This window comes from Anser brachyrhynchus (genome assembly GCF_964034855.1).
Source record: "Anser brachyrhynchus genome assembly, chromosome: 7".
NCBI lineage: Eukaryota > Metazoa > Chordata > Aves > Anseriformes > Anatidae > Anser > Anser brachyrhynchus.
Genome location: NC_137701.1, coordinates 14,370,015 through 14,394,344, shown reverse-complemented (window position 1 = coordinate 14,394,344; position 24,330 = coordinate 14,370,015). Strand labels below are relative to the sequence as shown.

Here is a 24,330-nt window from a genome sequence, read left to right as displayed (position 1 = left end):
CACCCATTCAAGCTCTGCATTTGAGAAAAATTTATTTAGCATTCTGAATCCCTTCACTGAGTCAGAAATGGTACTCCAGGAAAAGACAGCTTTGCTGTTTGGAAAAGCCAAGAAGAACAGTGGAAAATTATCTCCATTTGAGTTAAATAGACAGCTTTTGCAACAGTATCATGTTGCTTGTGGTGCTTTTAGCCTGCCTACTTAATAGGTATTTGCAAATCTGGGCTTCACAGGGAAGCAGGGTAAAAGGATGTAGAGGACGTATATGGGGAGGTGGTACTTATTGAAGGATTATAGCATAAATACTCGTAGATATTATTGTGAAATTTTTCTGTGTGCAAATTTTACATTTTAAAACCTGTTGTGTAAATTACTGTAACTCTAGCTGTTCATAATGAAAAACTAATGTACACAGACTCAAAGTTACACAGCCCAAGCTGGCACAAAGTCACAGAAAGAAAAAGTTGTCACCCAAGGAGACGACTTTGTAGCTCACCACTGGGAGGCACAACTCTTTCCTGATGTAGTAGTAGTTAATCTATTGGTGAAACAAGTAATAGTACAAAATGACTTTAAAATATAAATGTTCCACGTGGCCCACTGAAGTGCTACAAGCATATGAAACTCTGTTTGTAGGAGTAGGAAATGGATACCTGAGTCCTTTCAGGGTTGATTTTTTTTCATCCTGTCTCATTTGCAGAGCTGAATTTCAAAAGTTGCTTTTAGAGTTGTCGTACCAGATAGATCCTGGAACAGATGCTGTTTTTTACGTTGTAGTACAGTTACTACTTACCTAATGAGTGGAAGAACTGGGTTCAATTTTGTCCTCTCATTTCCCAGAACATTGATGTTATCACCAATCTATGCAGTATTTACGATGAAGGAACACTCGCTCTCCTTTTGAAGCTGCTGTGCTTTGCACCTAGCAGTTCAGGGCAAACAAGCACATATGTTACATGTATCTATAGTATACTGCTTTGATAAGCCATGATGCAGGAAGAGAGCCTAACATACTGGGATTGAAACAAACCTTGGATCTTGAGAAATTGTTATGAAGTCAGCCTTTTTTCCTAATTTGTGAGTGTTTCTTACAGTACCTGCATATTGTAAAAATGACAGTACTAGTTAAAGGTTTGACCTGAACAGTTAAGTAGCTGGTGTCTGCAAGTAATTGTTCTGAATTTGAATGTCCTTTTTGCTTTGCAGAGAGGCAGCACGTGAATGTCGCAGGAAGAAAAAGGAGTATGTGAAATGTCTAGAAAATCGAGTGGCTGTGCTTGAAAACCAAAACAAGACACTGATTGAGGAGTTAAAAGCACTTAAGGACCTTTACTGCCACAAATCAGATTAATCTTGGATTCCCATTTTCACTTGTCCAGGTGGGATAGAGACTGGTTCTGGCTACACCCAGAGAGACAAAGTAAACTTTTTATTTTCTAAACATTTCTTTTTTTCTATGCGCAAAACTGCCTGAAGCAACTACAGAATATACTTCATCTGTGCTTTGCATCAAACTGTGAATGTTCAAATACTTGCCTCCAGTTCTCCCCCTACAAGATTATTTTCATCGTCAAATAATCTCAGCGTGAAGAAGAACAGGCTCCTTTCTCATCTCCCCATCCTCTTCAAGGAATAACAGTGGTCATTTGGGAAGTTACTGTGGGGGAGGGTCCTTTTGTAATGATTTCAAGAATTTGTGCTGAGTTCTTTCCATTGCCTTAGAGACAGAACTACCCCAGCCTCTTGGCCCAGAGAGCTGTGGGCCGGCATACATGGAGCACACGTGGTGCAATGAAGAAGCAGCGGTTGCCAAATTGGTTTCACATACTCATTTTAAACTATAAAAATACACGTCTAAGTGGCACACCAAATGAAAGGTACTTCACAGTCACGTTCTGTGTGTGGAGCTAACATACCTTTTTTAAACTAGCGTAGGAGGGGTTCTGATGCGTAATCTGCATTAGTAGTCCCTCCTGGACTAGTGAAAACTCCATTCCACAGAAACAAATGGGTTGAAATGAGCTTCACTGGTCAGTTGTTGCTTCTTGCAGCATATGTGTGCAAGTGTGTTCAGCATTTTGAATGCACAGAAAGAAAACACCAGCTTCATAGGTTATTAGTTGGCAAATGATATTTAGATGGGGAAGGAATTCAGAATTAAAAAGGTACAATAGTGACGTTTTGAAAACAGATGTGTAGTAAGCAAGGGTAACGCACGAAAGCACTACCTATGTGTATGCAGAACAACTAAGCAGTTGAAGCATAGCCAACTCCACATACATATTCTCTGATGGTTTGTCCCAAGTCCTCTCAAGCGATCAGGTATTTCTGTTTCCCTACCACTATCTTATGTAATGGAAATTATTGTACTTAATGGAAACATTGTCCTGGTTTGCTAGATTATTTTTCAAACTTTGAGGCTGCTTTCCACCCATAAAATAAATTGCAGTATGGTAACTACGAGGACAACCTCAAATATCGAAGAGAACTTCAAACATGAATATTCCAACTGGCTTCTGCTTCGCAAGAGACAATATTATTTGAACTTTCCCAGGCTAAACAAATTCTTAATTTATTCAGAGGATTTTTTCATGCAAAGGGTCAGATTTACCAAGTAGTTTATTTGTGTAAGTAAAATTACTTGTGTGCCTCAGACATTTGCAAAATCAAACTTTTTGTGTGTACTGAGGAAACATGATCTTTCCCAGATTTACATTGTTAAAAAGGTAGATCATGTTAAAAATAACTACGCAGCCTTAGGATTTCCACTGTGTGTCAAAAAGAATCATGCTCAGTTTGTTTACTGGCCCTCTGAAGCCAGTCTCTTCATTTATCAACTTGGGTCATTTGATGGAGTATGTTTACTTTGGGCCTTTGGTCCAACTTTTATGTATAGAGACATATGAATAAGACTCTGATCTGTACTAATGCCTTGCCTAGCAAAGTATTAGCTAATATTTTTTTCCCATTTGCTCTATCTGTTTTTAAGATAAATTTCAAACATGAGCTTCTAAAAGGTTATACAATCAATGTGACGTAAGAAGAACTTTTGCAAGACTCTTGATAGTTGAGTCTCAAACAGCTAAGCAGTATTAAAAGTTCTAGTTTTCTCATTTGAGAGGGCATTCAGTTTCCAAGAGACTTTAAAAGGAGCAGGGTTAAACTTGTAGCATTATTGTTAAATCTAGAGTTATCAATAATTTCAAATTGTTTGTATTTCAAATAAGAGAAAATAAGTATCAGAATTATGAAAGAATTCATTTTCAACTTAAGTTTTGAGGGGGTTTATAAATGGTCTATTTTTATCTGTCATGGAGAATTGATTTTCATGTTTTTATTTAATGGAAAATGAATTTACGAGTTTAGCAATGCAAATTTAAAGAAGACCCTAAATTCTCAGCAGTGCTTTTCTAACAGTTGTCTGATTCTTAAAGACGGAGAATACGTGCATGTATGACGGTTACCAGTTCTTCAGAACTAGCGGTAGAAGTAGGCTGTTGATAATGCAGGAGTAATTCTTGTAAAATATTTAACTTTATGATGGCCTAATTTACACAGTTACATGGGATGGTTTCTCCAGCTTTGAGGAACATGAAAAAGATGTACATTCCTACATGAAGGCTTTTTCTTTCGCAGAACCATCTGTCTGCAAAAGCTTGAGGTTTTGTACCGAACCTGCATGAGGCTAGCCGAGATCTGGGAGCTGTTCCTAGCAGGTCATGAGCACTCACTGGTAGTCACGCAGCACAAAGCCTGGCAGCTGAATGGACAGGGGAGCCTAAAGCAGTTCCTGGACATGGTTCTTCAGTTGAAGCAAATTTGTGAGGCAGTGAGAGGAGAACTGCATTACCAGTTTGTCTGTGCGTGGTCTGTGAGTAGTCTATCGTGTTATTAGTGTAGACTGCATTAGCAACTAGCATTTCATTGAGAAAAAGAACATTATTTTAAAGTACCTAGGGATTTGCAAGAGTCTTTATTTTTATTTATGCTGCACTGAGGATTTAGGGACTTGAATTTCTTTAATGGAAATTTTAAATGATGTTGATAAAAAAATGTATTAGGCCAAGTACAAGGCTGGCTAGGGTTACCCATACATACTTTACTACTCATAGCGACCCAAAAAGGGAAAGGATATGATACAGACATTCATTCATGTGTTACTTACCAAGTAGTGAGGTTGGGGTAATCAGCTTCTATAAACTAAGGCCATTTGGAAGTAGAACAGCAATTATGCTGGCAGGGGGGAGGGAAGGTTAGTTTTATATCTCACGGTTGTGAGTTTTCAAGAATTGATAGCCTGTTTTACCTGAAGAGAGGGTTAGAAAGGGCTAGATCCATTATGTTCATAATAAACAAGAATTGATTTGAAATATAATTTTTGTAATGTCATTATTTTGCAAAACAACAGCACCAGTCAGGCAGTTAAGATATTGTCAGAGGTGCTCTTTTAATTTAGATATTCTTGGAAAATACATATGTATAATATATGTACATATATATATATATACACACAGTATATAATCTACAGCTCTGAGAGCTTTTAAGTCAGGAATGCTGAGTATTATAGTATATGGAGGTCAGAAAAAATTTTTACTTCTCTGTGTGTGTCTGAGTGTGTGTGGATGTGTGCGCGTGTGTGAAAGCTTCCCCTGCCCCAGTAGTTCTGGGCTGCATTATTCTAGCGCTTATTACAGATTTGTTTTGTGCTGTTTCTCAGTTATCCATTTTCAAGAGTTTTATTTCATCTTTCATGATTTTTGTGAGTTGGTTTGTTTTTATTTTTTATTTTTTGATGGAGATTTTTGAAATGGTGTAAACAGTTGTTTTACAACTACCACCCCGCAGAATAATTCACTTTTGTGCTTTTTCTCTTTGGCAGCTATATATCAAAGGCAGATCAATTGGAAAGGTTGTTAAGGTGTTTTTAAAAGGAACCACTGGTAAGCCTTCTGTTTTCCTCCTGGGGTAGTGTCTGTGCATTTTTATTTAAGCGGTGATTTCACCAGTGCATCAGATAGTTGCCGGCAGCATTGCTTGTATCTGAAAGCACAATTTTAGCCTGTCGTTGTCAGGACTGTACAGACACCTATAGGTTCTGGCTCTTGCATAGTTCATGTTTGTTGCAGACCACTGTCTTCTCTGGTACTTTACATTGATCAGAAAACTGGTGGGGTGTTTGGAATCATTAAGAGGCTCAGGAAAAAAAAAAAAAGTTAGATTTAATAAGGAAAAACAGCCCTAATAGTTTCTGATCTAAATTTGTACTACAGTTTTGTTTTGTTTTGTTTTTTAAATTCGGGCTTCCAGTAAACAGCAGCTGCAAGTAGTCATCTATTGGTGAAAACTGGCCTCTGCTTTTTTTTTTTTTTTTTAATTTTAGACAGATAGCCAGTGCTTTTTTGTGGGTTAAAGACTAGTCGCCCCATCAAAGAAAGTCTGTTATCAGTGGTTGCAAATCTGTGACAGATCATAGGGTATTTCATTGGTTTCCTAAGACCCTGTTTTTATTGTCATTTTTTTTACCCTGAAGCTGGTTACTGATGTCACATTTGCCAATGATCTAACCAAAAGGTCATGTATTTATTTTTGTTATACGGTATTCTTTGTAAATGTTTAATTAAAATGTGCACTTTTTAAAAAAAGAAAAAAAAACACACAAAGCAGAACAAAAAAAAAAGAGAGAAAAATTGGGTTTGCTTGAGAAGCTCCCTGGCACAATTGCTGTAATCCTGCCACCTGCACACAACTCACTCCTCTCCCCACAACAGTTGACTCTTTCACCAATTTAACTTGCTGATTAGCACCTGGCTTCCAGCAGGCATTGCTTCAAAATGGCAGATCTGAGTTGGCACTACTGAAGACTGGAAAGAATCAAGTGTATGGTGTCATAGCAGTAGGCGTAGGATGGCTATTAAATTATTTTTAGACAGATTAGAACTAGTTCAGTGACCCCAGGTGAGAAAGGTAAATTGATTTGAAAAGAAATCTAAATTCTTTCTCAGTCACTTTATTCCTCTTAATTTGAAGTGTGGCTGCAAATTTTAAAAAGCTGCATTCTAAGAAAATAAATCAAAAGCAAAATTACAATTCTTTGGCACCAGGAATTAAAGATGTACTGATAGTATGTCACCCTGCTTTAAAAGAAAAAAAGCACAACTAACTTCCTTTTGCAGGAACAATGACAACTAGCTACAATCCTAAAATCTGTCACCATAAGCAGGTTTTAAAAGCATACGGTACATTCGTGGTTCTCATGTACTGTGCCTGGGAATTCACTTTCCTGAGCTTTTGAATTTTCTAGTCGTAAAAGACAGTGATTTTGCAGAAACCTGAATGTATCATGAAGCTCAGTCACTCTGGGAGGAGCTGGACTGTTAAAGAGAAATAGGGTGCTGAAATCCTATCTGCTGTGTGCTTGCGACAGGTTCGGGTCTGTGGATGGATACGGCTTAAATCTGTGCATCTTTCAGAAAAAGGGACCAGATCCAGTTGGTGAAGGGGGGATTGCATTTCAAGTGTTTTGCCTTGGAATGTATTTTTTACATGTATTTAAGCTTTGGCCTGCAAAGAGGTTTGCTCAGGCTAGTTTGTGTAGCACAAATTGAAGACATTGACCTGTTGTGGTGCTGCAAGTGTAGTTTTTGACTTGTGGTGCTCAATGGTGAGTTTAGGTCTCACTTTCACCAGCAGCAAGGACGAAAAGCCAGCTGTCATCAGGAGCTGGGTGCTGGCAGGGGAAGGGCCAGGGATCGGCCGTAGTGATCCACGGTTAGTGCAGTTCCATAAGCTGACCGTTTACTGTACTCACGACTTGGGAGCAGTCAGTTCACTGAGTCTCGGCCTCAACTTTGTATTTCTCTAAATTAGGGGATAGCCGAGTGTGAGACCAAGGGGAAGGCAGGCCTTGAGCCAGTCAGTTACCTGGAAATGGCCGCTGTTAAGAACTGAGGATGTTTGGATGCTCTTTACAAGTTGTGTTTTATCCAGGTGCCACTCCATTTTTTGTGTGTGTAATGACGTTTATTTATATTAAAACATGAAGTTTAAAAAGTTCTAGAACTGCGAGTTTGTATGAGATTTGACGCTGTGCTGCTTATATGGACTTCTAGGGATGGGATGGGGAACAGGGCAAGAAGAGGTGCTAGTTGGCAGCCAACCCCTCCACAGACTTGTCCACAGGTTGGTTGTTCATTTCAAAAACGAGTTACTTGTAGTCTGGATTTATAATTTGAAATTGTTTTGGAACAGCGTTTTTCAGGGAAGCTTCCAGAGCGAGGGTGGTTATTCTCCCTTTGTAATGTAAGCTGGAAAGAGCAAGTTCACCTCATCTGCATTTCTGATTCTTTACCCAAACCATGTCAGCACAGAACAGGGTATTTGAGCTTGACTCCCACGTACCTGTGGAAGTTAAAAGACTAAATGAAAATCCATTGTTGGAGGAAAATAAGTTCTTATTTACATTTTCCCCAAAATTTAGAAACATCCCTGTTGTGTTTTTTTTTTTACTTTTTTTTTGTGCTTTATCTGTGTTTTTAAAAAAATGTACTGGGTTATAATGCATTTTATTAACACTATGTACATATTAGCTGCTTTGTGTTTCAGAATGGTAGTAATTGCTTTGTATATTAAAGTGATTCTTGTGAATTTGTGAATTATTGTCATAAAGAAGTGCTTTTTCTTACTGTAACCTTTGTGGTATAAACTGTCATAACTCCCTTTTTACACAAACATTTATGTGCAGTCACATAAACATGCTTTTAAAAACTCTAAAAAGTCTCTTTTTTGGACAGGATGATCCATTTACACTAATTTAGGGGCAAAACTAGAAAGAAATATGTGAAAAGGCATATTTTAAGCCAATGATGGTGTCCTCTCATGATCTGTGGCCTGCTGTAAGTATTCATGAGATAATTTTCCCAAATAGAAGGCTTTTTAAATCTTAATTAAATTGAATTAATGAGAGGTTAAATCCTGAATAACAGTTTCTCTTTCACTTCTGATACTTATTTTTAAACCTGCTTTCTTGTATCTGTTCTGGTGGCAATTAGTTCTGTTGTTTAATAATGTGTGAAAGATTTTTTTTCTTTTCACAGTTTAAATATGCTGTCTTTCCCACTTTTAAGCATTCCTGTAAGCCATGTACTACTGATTTTAAGAACAGAACAGAAGGCAGCAAGCATTGCAAAGATTGTAACTTGATTATGTAATCTGCAAGGCTGGATCAAAACACTGGGATAAAAGCCAGAAGAACAAATTCAGTACCGATGCAAACACACCTCTAGTGAAATTAAGGGAAAGAAGAAAGGTCAGCTCATTATGGCTGGGATTTTGTAGTTTTCACAACTAAGCGTTTGCATAATCACATTCCTATACTTGTTCACAAAATCCACATCTCGGTAATGAAGGAGAATCAAACAGGGATTAGGCCATAAGATAAAAATGCAGTTTGTCTTGAATTTCACACTGAAAGAATCAGGCAATGCAGGTCCGCCTGCAGTCAGTAGGTCATCTAGTAAAGCCGATTCTTGTGATACTGCACCTCGAAGCTCTTTGTCCGTAAAACAGAGTTGAATATCATAGTCCATGTCTTTATATTAATTGAACACCACTTCAGTTTTGCAATGACATTTCAGAAAAGTTTGTTTTCTCACAGCATGACATGTTTCAGGAATGACTGCAGAAATTCACATCACGTTCACATCTATCCAATCACTTTCCTGTGTCTTGGATCCTCTCCCTGGGGTGAGTATTTTTTCTCTTGCGAGACTATTTATGCACTGCCTCACTACTCACGGACTGATGCACAAACAGGTCCTCCCTCCAGGTGAGTTCACATCATGTCACAAAACAGGACTGATGTAGTGGAACCACCCAAAAGAGAATCATGGCGATTTCTCTAGTTCTAGGGTGAACACAGTGACAGAAAGTGCTTGGGCAGGGTGTTAGCATAAATGCTATACAGCTGCTGAAGCATTAATGTGCATCATCTCGTTCTGCATCAGAAGCTCACCTGGGACTGATCGGTCAGGACACCAGAGTTTGCTTCCACCTCAGGCTTGCAGGTGACCTTGCAGAGAGGTGCTCTCAGTGCTTGCTCACTGGGCAGTTACACCTGTCCTACTTCTGTCCTACATGTCTGGTGTGGTTCACACCCAGCATTTGCCTGAAGCTATGTGTAATGAGAATATAAAAAAGCTGTGTAGCCTGGCTTGGGACAGCAGAAGGCACTGCTCACTGGCTAGTGAAGAAGGGTGTGAGCACTACTGAACAGGAGTGGGATATAGGTTTCAGATGAGTTGTTCTCACGGGTGGTGCCTGCCACTGAACACTGTAGCTTAAAAAGCAACCAGAACTGACGTGCTTGCGGTGGCGGCCTAGCAGCAGTATTCCTATCCTCCCTTTTTCATTCTCTCTCCTGGCTCACCCCACAGCTCGCCTTTCCTCAGATTGCTAGTTAACACTGGCAAAGGGGATCCCTGCCCTTGTATTGCTGCATCAACTCACGTGCTTTACTCCCTTCTGTTGTGAAGGGGCAGAGGGCACCTAAGAAGACATTGTCCTGTTCTGCCCTGCCGTAGCTTGCCGGCCTCACCCAATGCAAAAAGAGGGTCTGCAGGCATCAAGGGACTGCTATGGGAGGGAGAGGAGGCAAGCTCTGTTTGGTCTGCCTAGATTTGGGTCTCATCTCCTGAATCTAAAGGAGTGCCTGCACCCCAGTGGTGGTCAGAAGACAAGGTGTCCCCTTCAGGGGCTGCCACTTTGTACTCGGAGCTCACTGGGTGGGGAGGGCCCACCAAAATCTCTGCAGCTCAGGGCAAGGCACTCGCCTGAACTGCCAGCATCTGTCTCGTGCTGTGCTCCACAGGTATTTACTTATGAGCAGCAGCATTTCTTCAGCAGTGCCTTCGAACATACTCCCTCGGCTTTGCAGAGCTCCTGTGCAACAGCAGCACTGCAGAAGTCAGGCCTGGTCTCTTCTGCCACATTCCTGCTCTCAGAAGCTACGGGTTGTAACAGCAGCTCTAGGAAAACATGCTGTGAGCTGCTAAACATTAGGAAGTGATACAGTGAAACTGATTTGTTTTAAAAATGCAGACCTTCTACTGTCAAAGCAAGGCCTGGAGCAAAACCCCCTTCTTAACAGCACATAGGTTGTTACCTAGGCTTTCTTCTGTGCTGTTTAGGCTTTTTAAGCAGGTTCCTGCTAAGGCAACAGTGCAAGCTGCAGCCTCTTGCGAGAGCTGAGCATGGCTAGGTAGCAGATCTTCCCCATGGGCCAAGTCACGTGCACACCCAGGCACAAGAACCAGCCCTCCGCTTTCTGCCAGCTCCAGCCCCAGGGGAAGCTAAAATATGCAGTGACCACAGGCAAGCTAAGAGAGAAGGAAGCACCGGTGGGGAGGAAAAGGAAGAGGAGTGGTGAGAACTTAGTCACATTCCAAAAACTATACAGAAACAGAATGGGGAGGGCTTGTAATTTTTTTCCCAAACATTGTTCACTCAGTTGATAGGACAAAAAATGCTATGTCTGGCACATCAAAACTCATTCTGTGTTCTGTTTTTAATTAAAGCTGCTGTCCTCATTCCCTCAAAGGACTTAAACTCTGGTTTCAGACTGCAGATTCCCAGCAAGCTGTGTAAGTACTGTTTTAGTGACACCATGTGGCTTCTAAACAGACCATTGTAAGCAAGTGTTTTACAAAACATCCACCCTCGGGCTGAGTTCAGAGCCAAGCAGAAAACTTCAGCTGAAAACAGCTGACAGACTCTCCAGTGATGAAACAAGACCTTTGGGCCTCATTGATCGGAGCTGTAATAACAAATGTGTCATTTCCAGATTACAGTCTACCTGTCCTTTCTGGACCACAGACCCTCTGCATCTTTTCCAGTTGGGAAGTTTGATAGAAGCAGAGGAGATAAAGAGCTTGTTACATCCATGGCCCAAAGCAGCTGCTGCCTTTTGCTGTTGTCCGTGCCAAAGACATGCATGAACCTGACCCGGGTTAAGTTTAAAGGAAAAAAAAATTCTAGGCCACTGCTTTCACTAGTTTCCTGCTTCCACCATTAGAAAGAGATGGAAATCTGCTCGTGGTGTGATTCAGATTCCAAGCTGCACCTATCATGTAGGTTTTATGGGATAAACACACAGGTATTTCCAAAAGCTTAAGATAAAAATCAGTTACTTAAAACAGCATCTGTGCACCAGAAGCATGCCAAAATCTAGATGTCTCAAGCCTCAAGCTCCCCAGTAGTAGAAGAATACATTCCCCCAACTATAAAGATTTTACAGCAGCATTTTCCTCTCCTAAATAACTGCTCTCAGAGACAGTGACCCATAAAACAAATTGAGGTAGAAAGTAAAAAGTAGTACTCTGAGAGTCAAAGACTGGTATTTAAAAAGCAGTTTGAGTCTCCTTGTTTTACTTGCCCTGCTGGTGCACACACGTTTCTATCTGCTCAGAGGAGCCTTGATCCGTGTGAGGGACAGTTAGATTGTTAGGGACAACCCAGGAACCAGGACTGCTTCAGTACCGCAGGCCTGTACCTTCAGTACCGCGTCCACACTCGCAAGTCAGATATAATCACCTCTAATTTCCAAGTTGGCGTACTCTGCAATGTTGATCCTTCCCCTGTACTGACCCACCCCTTGTTTCCCTGTGCCTCTTCAGTTCAGCAGTGGCAGCAATAGAGTAACTTTATAGCATCTGCTTTTGTTGGTTTTGCCCTTTGAATGGCTTCTTTTACTGCAACTTTAAAGGTGCAGAAGGTTTGAAGAGTTAAAGCATTTGGAGCTGCAGTCTTAGTTTATATTTCTTCCATATTACTTTACTTTTCTAAAGCTGAAATTATAAGGAGGAAAAATCCCACTTTATCTATTCTAATCCCCAATCTAAGTTTCCCACAGAAGTTAAGTGTCATTTGATTTTAAACAACAGGTCTTTTTATGACATTTTTCACACATGGAGACTTCTGCAGCTTAAATCAGCTTCAGAAATTACATTTGATAAAAAGTTGGTGGAAGAGCTTATAAGTTTGTTATTAAGGAATGAAGCAGAAATTCAACAAGCAGAAGGTAAGTACAATCCTTGCTGTGTCAGACCAAGTGGAAGAGAAATAGCACAACCTCTGCAATTATATGCTTAGGAACAATTGTATTTCATAGAAACTAGGAGAGGTTTGAACAGTATCAGTGGCTTATTAACAAAGTATAGAGTCAAAAGTCATCCTTGTGACTGTGCCTCTGTGCTTTGTAGATATGAATGTCCTTACTGGAATCATAGTGGACCTCATATACAGAGAAATGGCCTTTCAGCATCTTCAAGAATTTGTTATCCCGTTCATAGCGGATACGACAGGAAAGAAGAATCACAGTTTGCTCTGAGCATAGATGCTCTAATGTCTGAAGCAGTTCCCCAAAAGTTTCTTCCAGATAAATGATGTCTGCTCCCAAGACGAAGTCAAACGCTCCTGGAGGGAAGTTACCTAGGTCTTTTCCCCAAGTCAGTTCCTTCACCACAGCTCTTGGATGGAGTTCAGAAGGTAAGTTAGCCTGTACGTTTGACTCCAGGAACTCCAGTGCTGCTTCCCTGTCTGTGATGGTAACACGAGCACCTAGGTGGTACAAGAGTTTGTCTCAGGTTAATGTCTGTAAACACAGCATTTGGAATACAGTGCTCTAAGTCAAACAGCCTCCTTAGTTCCTGTTAAACGCTATTAATTCCCCTAAGCTGTTTGATTAAAAACAAAAGAACAAAACAAGCAGAAAGCCCACTGTCTCCACACATCCTATTCTTCATCAGTCACTTAAGAATATAGAGTATTTTTCACACAAAGACTGTCGGATTAAACAAAGAAAGTGTTCTGGAGCTTTTTCTCAGTGCATGAAAGTAGTTACTTTCTGCCTTTCCATAGGTGACAACAAAGTTAAAGGGATTGCTACAATTAACCTGCTCTGATTCCTTACTTGTTCTGTTGAAGACAGGCAGCTAGAAAACCTATTTCACAGGTCAGATGAAATTTATCCCTGTGAGATTTAGCAGTTTGACAAAATGTGGTCATGCCACTGTTTTTATTATTTCAATCAGCACCTTCCACAGTTACTAGAGCTTTGAATTACAAAGATAGTCTGGGACAGCTAGCACAAATTGAACATAGTACCCAGTCCTTGCCTCAGCCACGGATCCCAGGTAAATCATTTCTCCAGACTTTGGTTTCCCTGTTTGCAAGACAGGCTAACAAGGCTCACACAAGCACAGAGTGATTTCTGTCTGTAGCTTCATCCGTGCTGCATTTTAGGACAAGTGGAAGACAGCAAGTACAGCTTTCGCTCCCTGGGGGAAGAGAGCTGCAGAACTCAGTGCTGCGGAGCTGACTACCATGGTAACAGGCGTCAAGGGTCCCACCATAAAGTAAACTGCAGTGGCACCATCGCCACAATAAATAATGCAACAGGCTCTGAAGTCTAACAAGAAAGGAAGATGACTCAGGCAGGATACATCCCAGTTCACATAGGTGGCTTTGGTATTAACTTCTGTACCAGGCATGTAGATGTAAAAGTGGCAGTTTTAGTACAGTTGTAAATTGCTTAAAGCAAACAAACGAACCCTTACCCAGCAGCGTGGCCACTATTCCCAGCAATCCGGTTCCAGCTCCCAGCTCAATCACAGACCGATCTCTGAGATCGATGCTTCCCATCTCCAGATACGCGCACAGGACGACAGCCTAAGCCAGGAGACAAGGCCAGTTAAGCACAGGGCTCATTTCAGTCACGCTCAATCATTGCGTTTCTGATTTACACAAAGGGAGAAGGTTATGGGAAAGGCCAGGCCTAGCAGCTCGGGCAGAGCAGCGCCGCCCGGCCCGTACCTACCGCGTCCCACACCACGGCCGCCACGCCGAGCCGCTGCCAGTCCTGCCGCAGGCGCACGGTGCGCCCCGCGAAGCGGTACGTGGCCCACGGGCTGCGCAGGCCCTGCAGGCCCCAGCCCTCCGCGTAGGGCACCAGCGCCATGCCGGCGGCCTCCCGCGGGGCACCGGGAAGGCGCCGGGGGAAGGCCCCCGCGAGAGCCCCGCTCCCGGCCCGGCCTCCCGCCGCCGCCGCTCCCCCGTGGCGGGCCCCGGGCGCCTGAGGCGGGGCGCGGCCTGGCGGCGGGGCTCGGAGCGCCAGCAGCGGGCTCGGGGCTGGGTGTAGGAGTCCCACAACGGGCCGGGGGGGGAGGGAAAGAAAAAAGGAAAAAAAAAAAAATGAGGGCGGAAATGGAAAACACGAAAGAAAGAGGCGGGGGGGGACACCCCAGTGAGCATCTAAGTGGTACCAGTTTGCTTGGGAGCGAGGAGGCTGGTGGGCTTCTCTTTTTGACACCTAGGTGCTATACAAAAAGGTAAGAGATGCCAAATGCTCTGTGAGGCACTGTCTGCTGCCACTGTTGCCTCTCTGTGGCTTAAGCTTACTTCTTCTCTTTCAGGGTTTTGAGGTAGTTGCCATAAAGGAAACAGATTTGTCCAGACTCCCAGCCTCATCCCCCACTGCCAGCTCTGTGAACATGGCCCCCGCAAGTACTCATCACCAACCTGGAAGCAGTCCTTCAATAACCAGGTAACCATCTCAGAAACACATCTCCTTTTGTGCATCTGGCCAGAATATTGACCGTGGCAGTAAAGCCAGAGTTGCTCTCAAGTGGGAGTGTGGTGCTAACGCTCCTGCTGCCTTGTTTGTGCATGGGTTTCTCTTCACCTTTGGCTCCGTTTAATCTTGTTTGGCAAAACAACACAGTGCTCCTCTCCTTTGTCTGTCTTCATACCCAGTTACTTGAACTTGCTCCAAAGCCTGCTAAAGGCCATGGGAGGGCTGGGGAATCGTCCTGGCAGCACTCGCACTCCAGCTCTCTAGAAGCACTGCTGCAGGTATTCCACCCGCAGGCACAGTAGCTCCAGACATGTTCCTCAGCCCCTGCAAGGAGCCAGACCTTGTGTGCAGAGGGCCGCAAGAAAAATGCCTGGGGGAGTGGGGCCACGGAGCAGCATGGCTTCCCTGTGGCCATCTCCAATTGTTGTGTGGCTCGGCAGCTCTTTGTGTCACCACCAGAAAGAAGGGTTAGGCCAGCCCTCAAAGTTGGGGAGCATAACCAGCTCCAGAAAAAAAAAACAAAACAAAAAAAAAAAAAAAAAAAAAAAACAACACTTTCCCACAGGAAGCAGTGAATCTGGCTGGCAGACGAAAGCAAATGTGGTTACATGCGAAAGACGTTGATTTCGACTGAATGGCTCAAGATTCATGAACACCTTTGTGGAAGAGCATTACAGGCTGCGCAGGGGTAGCAGGAACCAAAGCTTGTTTTTAGGGTTCTGCTACTGTAGGGGAATGAAAACCAGTATTTCATTTGCCCAAAACCAGTTCATACTTGTCTTATGGCAACTCAGACTTCTTCTCATAAGCATGCCAGAGCAGGTGCGATGATTCAGCTTACTGTGGTTTTATGTCCTAAAGTGCTGGTCCCTTGCCACTGCTTCTGCTTTTCAGAGTTTGAAGCTCCTTGTGCTATTATCTTGAATTTTTTTAAATTATTTATATAGGCAATGTGGGAAAAGCTATGAGAATGATTACACTTGAAATAAGAACTCTGCTTGGATGAGTTTTTGATTCACTTACACTGTGTTAAACTACACCATCAGGCAAATCGAGGGAAACTCCCAAATGGCACGCATCTTTTGCCTCCACCTCCTAAATCACATGCCAGCCTTGGGATCTCCAGCCTAGGAGATGTGGATGAGTGCAGCAGGGCTCCAGTGCTCCTAATCGCCTCCTTTCCCCACCCCACCCCCAGCAGTTTTCTTCCCCTGCGGTATTTTGGAAGACCTAGAGTCTGGCCAAATAGTAACTAGAGTGAAAGGAGGCTGTACATGAAAATGTACACGTTTGTTCTCAAAGACAATAAGGTAGTGAATGTTTTTTTCTCAAGAATGTGTTTTTGTAAGACAAATATCCCTGAATATCTTTGGAGATCAGCAGGTTCTCTAGCAATCCTGCTCTGGTTCCCAGAAGTATTTTCCCTTCTTCCCTGCTAATGTTTCTTTGGCACTGACTTCCATGAGCCTTAGACAGAAGGTCAGGAATTACTTTCCAGATTAGAACTGGATAGTGAAGCTATTAAAAGGCAATCAAGTGCACTAAAAGCTCAGAAAGAGCCTTAAATTTAACTTTTTCCCTCTCCAAATCTATTTTCTAAGTTACAATACCCAAGTATTATAGTGGCAGAGAAAAAGATGTGTTTTTTCCCACCCTTCCTGACAGTAAAATGATAAGGAAAATGAAACAACAAAGAATTTTAGGCCTAAAACAATTGTCCAGAACTGAAATGCTTTTTCTCCCAGCAGGGTGAGAGCTTAGCACAACGATAAGGTTGCAAGAACGTACCTTGGTTCATCTTTTTAAAACTGAAGAAGGCAAGACAGACACCTAAGCAGCAGATAAACTTTCAAAGTAGGAAACAGCTCATTTTATGGAAAGCAAGGGTGAGTTAAAGGAAAAAGAAACACTGATTTAAGTCCGTTCTTATCTCACTCGACTACTTAATAGAACAAAGGCATAATGTGTCCAACTGTAAGTAAATTGTGCTACCTCAGATGCCAATAAGATGCTTTGGGTAATTTAAAAAAGCGTTTAAGAGCAGCGGTCCTTGTAATACTCAGAAGATCAAAGAATCAAGTAGATGAGTTGGAAACGAGTGCAAATTGTTTTGAAGCCATACTAATATACCTCCCTTATTGAAATTTTCTCTTTACTGCTCAATGTTTAAAATCCTCCCTTAGAAGTGAATGCAACAGTTCTTGTGATGGCTCTGCAGACACTGCATGTACCATATTACCATCCCCAATGTGGGGAAAATACTGCATCCATCTCACAGTCTCTGGTTACCAAGGCAAAGGCAGGTATAAATAGAAGCAATCTATTTTTTTTTTAACTCTGTATCTGGAAACCTGTGTTGTTGATAACCCTTTGACAGCAACGCCTTATCCCAAATGGTTCTGTTGTACCAAAGGCTAGCAGTGACTATTTGTGTGGAAACTTCTGGTCATACGTGTCTAATCCTCTCCTTTCTAAATAAATATCATCTATGTCTGGTTGTCATTCCACTGAAAAACAAAAGCTGTCTTTGAAGGAAAGTTTTGACAAATGTCTGTTTTGCTAAGAACTTTCATCAGCCAACGAAAACTAGCAAACACAAGGCACGGAGGAAAACTCGCAAAAGAAAGCGGTCTTTCTCCTTAACTGTCACCATAAGTGCCCATTCAAATGACTAGCAGTGAAATGGTTAACAACTTTTACATTTAAATCTTCACCAGGAGCTTCCAGATTCTCTACACCACTGAGATAGATGGGGTGGTGAACTGCTTTTTGTTAAATGAAAAGGGAGTAAACCAGAGATTAATTTGGCTCATCACAGCTTGCAGTTACAGAGTTAAGACAGCCTCAGCTTGAACTGATCTGGATCATCTTTGAAACCAACAGGGTGAATTAAAACTGAAAACTTAAAGCTTCTGCAGAAACTGGCAGGTTATCTGTAGACATTATAACTTGCTGGTTCAGCAAGATCACTGAAAAATGTTAAATATCAAAATAATGTATCATCCACTGTCATTTTCTTTATACACAAAGTTACATTAAACAATGGAAGTAATGAGAAAAAATACGAAGATGTATAATTTCACAAGCAAATGAGCTGAAATGCAGGAAGTTTCTGGGGCCTCTGAAGAAGGAATAGTTCCCATCCGTAGTATTGCATTCACACCTTAAACCTCACATCTTGATAAACTGTCAGACATAATCACCATGTTTATTAAAATCTCTTGCTACAGAAAAATCGCTTAGCTTTTAGTGGAATTATGTGACTGATCTCTCAAATGCCTTGCAGTTCTGAAGGCTGACATTATTCTGAAGTTTTAATTAAGCAACAAAAAGCAAAATGAGCCAGATCGTCCTTTCCATAAGCAACAACTGCACTTCATTTGCTGGAAACCTCCTCTTACAAACGTGCTTGTGGATGCTCACAGATCTGCAGCCTCATGCAGGTCTCTACTAGCCAGACTTCCAGGCCATAGGATGCCACGTGTTGGGCCGTGTGACAGGAGCACGCCTCACCCACCGGAGCATGAGCGATGTGTGAGTGGCCATCAGTGCGCACACGGGTGGCTTTTGGGCAGCACTGGGCCCTCCGGTGCCCTCCTCCTCCTGCAGCTTCTGTGCTCGTTGCAGCCGGCTGATGGCCACACACCGGGCTGACGTGTGGCTGGCATGTGGGACGCTGGGGCAGGGAAAATGCTGCAAAAAATACCCTTTTGTCGAGTCTGAATATGGATCTAAAGGCTTAATTTTAGGTCCCCAAATTTCTGATGAGTTCTATAGGTGCAGTGTTATGTAATTGGAGGGGAAGTTACAGTGCAAGCAGTGTACTGTATTTAAAAGTAGTTAACAACAACTAATTAAAAACAATTTAAAACCAGTATTTGTCTATATATAGGCAGACAGCCACTAGAACATTCATAGAGATGCAGGAGCATTTGCCTCAATGCAATGGTTACTCTTTTTACACCAAGCAGAAATCAAGCTTAAGAAAAATGTGGGGTTTTTTGTTTGTTTAATTCGTGATGATATTAGCAGCTTTTCTCCACTGTTTAGAAACAAAATCCTTCAGACAATGGAGAAAAGCAACAGTCAAGTCTAAGCAATTTCATGTACCTTAGACCTTGCAGGAAGGGTTTCTGCGGGCCTCTTTCCAGGCTTTGGTGGCCCAGGGTGGAATTAAACCTTTAGAAGTTTACCCTAAACAAACTTACTGCAGGGCTTACTCATGCAATTTGCCTCTTCTGAATGAAGTCACACATCCATGTGAATGTTTGTGTTAAAATACTGGAAAGCGTTTTCCTTTTCCTGGTAGGAAAACTGTATCCATGACCTGCAGTAACAGCTACTTCTAACGCTTGGCTCATCAAAATAGTTGTTCGATCAGCTCTCTGCCCAGCAGCACACAAAGTACAGCTTTGCAGGCTTTGCTCTTGACTTCAGCACATCTCAAATTCTCTTCTCAGGTATTGAAGTCTCCATTAACTCTACCAGCTGCAATTTGTTCTCCTTAGCCTTTGATAACTGCAAAGCTAATTTTATTTTTTCTTAAGACAAAATAAAGGTAGGATCAGAAAAGAAAAGCTAAGGTCAAAAAATGTTCACTCCCGTATGTTTGTTCTATTGGTATCACTGCAGTGACCCAGATGTTTGCACGCTAGGAAAGAAACCCCTGCACTGCCTGTAATGACATCTTGGATTGCTGCAGAGACAAAAGTACGAATTTAATCAATGACACTGGTGCTGCAGTCTGTCTTCATGCTACAAAGCACAGCCTCCCAGCCCCGGCTAGCTGGGTAGTGGTGAATACATGCTAGCCAAGAATACTCCAGGAGGTGACTTTAAAACTGAAAATTTAGGGCTACTAAAAACCCACCCTGTGTATTCTGAACAACCTCGCTGGTTACTTTTTATTCAAGTCCTCAAGGAAGCATTGGATCTATTTCCCTAACTACTGTTTTGCTTCATTTTTTTTGCCTTAAATGGCCATGGTCTTATGTTACATGTCAGCTTCAGAAGACAATCACGCCTGCAATATTTTTGTCCTGTCAGCTGGTAGTGGATTTCAAAACAGGATGCCTATTTTTCCCCCCATTATTTGCAACAGTGAGACACAGAAGCCCGAGCTTTTGTTTTCAGTTGGTTATACAGGTTCAACCTGGTGATTCATTCTTCCTGCAGCTATGTTTCCAGGAAAAGACAATGTCGTGGCCCTTCTCCAAGTTATCCAGAGACTGCTTGAGAGTCAGATCAGAATGCACCCCTTCTCTGCAGCCGAGACACTTTCTAAGAAGGGATAAATGGATGAAAACACGTCGCAAAGCTGGTGTTATCTCCCCACAGACGAGGAGACACACAGCCTTGGAAAAGCATACGCAGCACTGTATCAAGGTGAAGATAAGAGCACAATTGAGAGGATTTAAACTTATTGGCCCTGTGAAGCACAACCAAGCATTCACAAAGAGCTGGTCTCCGTTTCTGGGACTGATGCTGAGCGTGAAGCTGGATGGCTTAAGGAAAATCCTGCAGTTTCCTTGCAGTCTCTTCAGGAGCCTCTCAGGGCTCACTGCAGGTTGTGTGGGCAAAAGCAAGCCTGCAGATTTTGGAGTTTCTCAAGAGTCATTATGCAGACAGGAGCTGGTAGCGGTGGCTTCAGGTGTCTCCTTTCAAGGACAAAGCTCCTCACGGGTGAAGGGAGGCACGGCTGTGCGTGGTGAATCGAGGGGCTAGAGAGCCACGCGGCTGCGAGCTCAAGCGCTGAGCTTTCCGAGAAGTTAAATAAAAACGCACACCAACCTCCTGGCAACCCATCCTTGTGGGGAAGGCCTGAGGCAGGCAACGTGAAGACCCGTCTGGGAGATGGGGCCGTGCTTTGGACACAGGCCGGCAGCGGCTCACGGGTGGGGAGCCGACGGGCCAGGAAGGAGCCAGAGCTGTGAGCCCACGAGCCGAACCACAGCTGGCAGGGCTGCCGCGTGCGCTGCCAGGCCGGGCAGTGCTCGCCCACTGTGCGCCCTGCAGGGACCCACCCGCGCCCATGGGGGCTGCGAGGCCCCGCGGCCAGCCCCGGCCGCCATCATGCGCCGCCGGCACGTGCGGCCGCGGCACGGGGCGGGGCGGCGCCGGGGGGCGGGGCGAGGGGCGAGGGGCGGGGCTTGGCGCGGGGGCGGGGCAGAGGGGGCCAGGAAGGGCGCGGCGCCGGCCCGGTGACGACTCCCGCGCCCATTGGCGGGGCGGCGTCACGCGGCGGCCGATTGGGCGGGAGCGAGGCGGGGCCGCCCCCCCCCCCCCCCCTTTGCCCCCCTCCGCTCCCCGTGCCGGGGGCAGGCGGCCGCTCGCGCGAGGGCCGTTGGTGGCCGCGCGCAGGGGGCGGCGGCGGGGGGGGCTCGCGCGCGGCCCCGCCCGCCCCAACGGCCGCGCGCGGCCGGCGCTGAGGCGCTGAGCCCCGCCCCGCCCCGCCGTCCCCGCCCCGCCGGTCCCTCCTCCTGCCGCCCGCCCCTCCCCAGCCCGGCGCCTCGGCTCCCCCCGCCCCATCCCGGCAGCCGCGCAGCCGGGGCCCGGCGGGGGAGCTCGGAGCCCCATGGGCAACACCGTCACCTGCTGCGTGTCGCCGGACGCCAGCCCCAAGCTCGGCCGGGCCCGCGGCGGCGGCGGCGGGGGGGCAGCGGCGGGGCCCGACCGCTGGGCGGACGCGTACCAGGCGGCGGCGGCGGCGGCGGGCGGCGGCGGCTCGGCGGCGGCGGAGGCCGACTCGGGGGACTCGGATCCCGGCGGCGGCGGCCCCCACCTCCAGCACATCAGCGACCGGGAGTTCCCGGATGGTGAGCGGCGGCGCGGGCCGGTGCCCGGGGCGGGGGGGTGTGGGAGGGAGCCGGGAGGGGGCCGCTTTGTCCCGGCCGTGTCCCTCCGGCCCTCCGCGCTGTCACCGCGCCCCGGGGCTGCCCCGCCGCGACGCCTCCGCCCGGGGCTCGGTGCTCGGGGCCCTCCCTCCCGGCCCGCCCAGCGCCCCCGGGGCACGGCCCGGCCCGGCCCGGCCGCCGGCGAGGCGCCCCCGGCCGCGGGGGGAGGCCGGCCTCCAGCGCCGTGCTCGGCGGGAGCTGCGGCGTTCCCAGGCTGTGCCGGGCGGGAGGAAGGAAGAGGGTGTGTGGGGAGCGAGGGCACGGCGAGCACGGCGCTGTGTGCCTGACATCACCGGGAGCTCGGAGCCCAGCCCTGCGGGGTGGGATGCTCAGCCGGAGCTGCCTGGCACCGAGGTTCCTCCTCATGCCACCCTCCGTGCCCCTAGCCTGCTCTCCTTCAGCTAAAAGCGAAGTACGTGTTGCTGTGCAGATCCCTTCCGATCAGACCTGGAGTGCGGGTGTCGCAAAGGCTCGCTCCCCAGCGTAACTCCTCTTCAGACGTGCTTGCAGGTTTGTGCCGTGGCAGAGTTACTGAGACAACTGGTTAGGGGTGCTCCTGTCTGCCTGTCAGCTCACGTGGTTCTGCAGGCATACGGCATAGTGGAAGAGCTCATGGTATTCAAAACTTTCTCTAATTAAGTGCTTTGCTACTCCTCTTTGTAATTATAACCACACCTACATGAAATATATTCAGCTGGAAAAATAAATAGCCTGACATCTCTAGTGTAGGATGCATACAATAACAATCATTACTGGCCCTCCGTACTCATATCGAGCTTGTGAACAAGTTTTTGGTGGTGGTAGAGAAACTGGCTGCATAACGGTGAGGAAACCTTCAGAAATGGAGTTATTAAACTTGCGTGGTTCTGCACAGCCCTGCATGGTGCAGCTGTTACAGAAATGAGATGGAACAGTCAGCTCCCTGGGTCTCCTTTGAGACAGCTGTGCAATACAGCAGGAGAAATTTTATTTGCCGTTTAGGAGAAATAAAACTTTATTCTTGCGAGAAGATATTGCAGAAACGTCTGAACTCTTCCATGCTCATTAAGCGAGAAGGAACTAAACTCTCTAAATGTTCTAATAAGCCAAGCAGAAATGCCTAAGCTAAATAAGTCTGCTCAGGAATAAGCATTGTATTTGATTGACTCCTTAGTATGTGATCATGTCAGCAGTGCTAAATAATTAGGCTTAATTTTGATCTCATCCAAATGCCAGAATTGGCCTCAAAGTAGAGAAGTACTAATTTATTTATTTATTTACTTTAATTTGCAGACATGAGTAGAAGTGTATAGGCCAGGAATAAGGTAGTGGCTGTTCATCACAAACTTTAGTTTTGTGGCTATGGGAACTTGGATTTTGAGGATGGAGGTAATCCTAAATTTAGCACTGATAGTTTGTGTGTTAGATGGTTTTAAAGATCACTTTTACTGTGGTGTGAGGTTTCTGACTGCATGGTCTCAGAAGTAGATCTTGCTGCAAGTGATGAATGCTGTTTGTCCACTGTTTTCTGACTGATGTGACTGTTTAGGGCTGTAAAAAGTATCAGAGTTTGATATGTTTACAAAAATACAATTCTGTTTGTTGAACGTTAGATTTAAAGTATCTCGTGTCTGTTTTGAACATATTAAAGTGCTAACCAAATAGAATTAAGTAATCAACTTCATAACATAAAACATTATTTGTGAAGAGTCTGAAATGAAGTGTTACAAAACAGACATTGTAATGAATTTGTCAGCGATACTGCTGTCTGTTTAAGACCTTCTATGAAAATGTTAAATCTGTAAACGCAGCACTTACACATACCAGGTACCTATGCTTATCCCTCTTAACTCTAGGATATAAAAGCTGTCAGCATACCAAACCATGCAGGCAGCCTACACGTTTCTGTGCTGCTGGCTACTACAGAACATCAGTTTGTTGCTGTAGCGGTAGGTAGTCCAGCAGTTTAATTTGAGGGATAATATTACTTCTATAATTTTTTTTTAGTGTATAATATGATGGTTAGCTAAGATAAGCCAGTTTTGTAGTAAAAGAAGCCTCAGAACCAACTAACTGGCCTTTTGTTGTATCCTTTGGAGAAAAATAAAAAGCTACGGGGGAAAAGAAATCAATATAATCTTGACTATTTCTGTTTTGTGATGCACAGTTCTAGGAGTTTCTAAGAGCACAGCTAAATATATCAGAAAACTTGCATCCAAATGTCATGGAGACTTAATTCCTTAAATGTCTGTCTTTAAAGTTTGTTGTTCTTAAATCTCTGAATCCTTTTCCACTTGTTTTGCTAGAATTGAATGTGTTGGTTATCAGGAATGCAGAATTTACCAGCTGAGTTTTGGATATTTTTTTGGTATTGTTTTGTCTCATTTTTTTGGAGCAAGTGGAACATGGTCCTCACAGGTCTGCACTCTTAAATGGGGATTATTCTGATGCTTCTCCAGCTTACTGCTTAACACGCGTTGTATTTCATAAGCATTACTTCATGGACATTTATTTTGGGGAAGAAAAGGACAAATATACTGTGTGAAATACAGTAAGTAAATACAGTATATAAATCTGAAATACATAAGTTACATCTCATTGCTAAAAATATAGAAGTAACTGCTGTCAAAAATTAGAAATAGAATGCTTATCCAAAGTACTCCTCAGGGGATGGAGTAGGGTTTATGGTGGTTAGCCAGCTCCAGAAGGTTTCCAGTCAGAACTGCTTAGATTGTCTATGTCAAAGCAGAATTAAACAAGAAAGGTTATGAGGTGGTATTTATATAAGACAAAAAAGGAAGGGTAAGTGGGAGGGAGATAAAACATACTGTG

At 44.3% G+C, this 24,330-nt stretch overlaps 3 protein-coding genes and 1 long non-coding RNA gene across 8 annotated transcripts in view; 3 read left to right on the top strand and 1 right to left on the bottom strand.

Annotated features, from left to right (window-relative positions):
• The window catches only part of CREB1 (cAMP responsive element binding protein 1), a 39,688-nt gene extending 31,915 nt beyond the window's left edge, over window positions 1-7,773 (top strand). For all 3 annotated transcript variants that reach the window (XM_080600500.1, XM_080600498.1, XM_080600499.1), the window contains one exon: window positions 1,207-7,773. In XM_080600500.1, coding sequence (XP_080456626.1) covers window positions 1,207-1,351 — 145 coding nt within the window. In that variant the 3' untranslated portion in view covers window positions 1,352-7,773. The remainder of the gene's footprint in view (window positions 1-1,206) is intronic.
• Window positions 7,774-12,137: 4,364 nt separating this feature from the next.
• METTL21A (methyltransferase 21A, HSPA lysine) lies at window positions 12,138-20,728 on the bottom strand. Of its 2 annotated transcripts, none has more exons than XM_080600477.1 (3): window positions 20,417-20,728; window positions 13,611-13,722; window positions 12,138-12,612 (listed from the first exon to the last, which is right to left on the bottom strand). In XM_080600477.1, the coding sequence occupies exons 1-3, from the start codon at window positions 20,657-20,659 to the stop codon at window positions 12,215-12,217; spliced, it is 753 nt and encodes a 250-aa protein (XP_080456603.1). In that variant the 5' UTR covers window positions 20,660-20,728; the 3' UTR covers window positions 12,138-12,214. The 2 variants fall into 2 exon arrangements, with proteins under 2 accessions (XP_080456603.1, XP_080456604.1); XM_080600478.1 differs by lacking the exon at window positions 20,417-20,728 and adding an exon at window positions 13,871-14,156.
• On the top strand, window positions 14,245-20,417 carry LOC308198305. The gene is made up of 4 exons (XR_013953805.1): window positions 14,245-14,381; window positions 14,466-14,596; window positions 16,372-16,512; window positions 17,913-20,417. It is a non-coding gene; the product is annotated as an uncharacterized lncRNA (long non-coding RNA).
• A 376-nt stretch (window positions 20,729-21,104) lies between the features above and the next one.
• CCNYL1 (cyclin Y like 1) overlaps window positions 21,105-24,330 on the top strand; it is a 35,480-nt gene continuing 32,254 nt past the window's right edge. Inside the window, exon 1 of one of the 2 annotated variants that reach the window (XM_080600485.1) lies at window positions 21,105-21,441. In XM_080600485.1, coding sequence (XP_080456611.1) covers window positions 21,201-21,441 — 241 coding nt within the window. In that variant the 5' untranslated portion in view covers window positions 21,105-21,200. The remainder of the gene's footprint in view (window positions 21,442-24,330) is intronic. The other variant, XM_080600486.1, reaches the window with a different exon arrangement.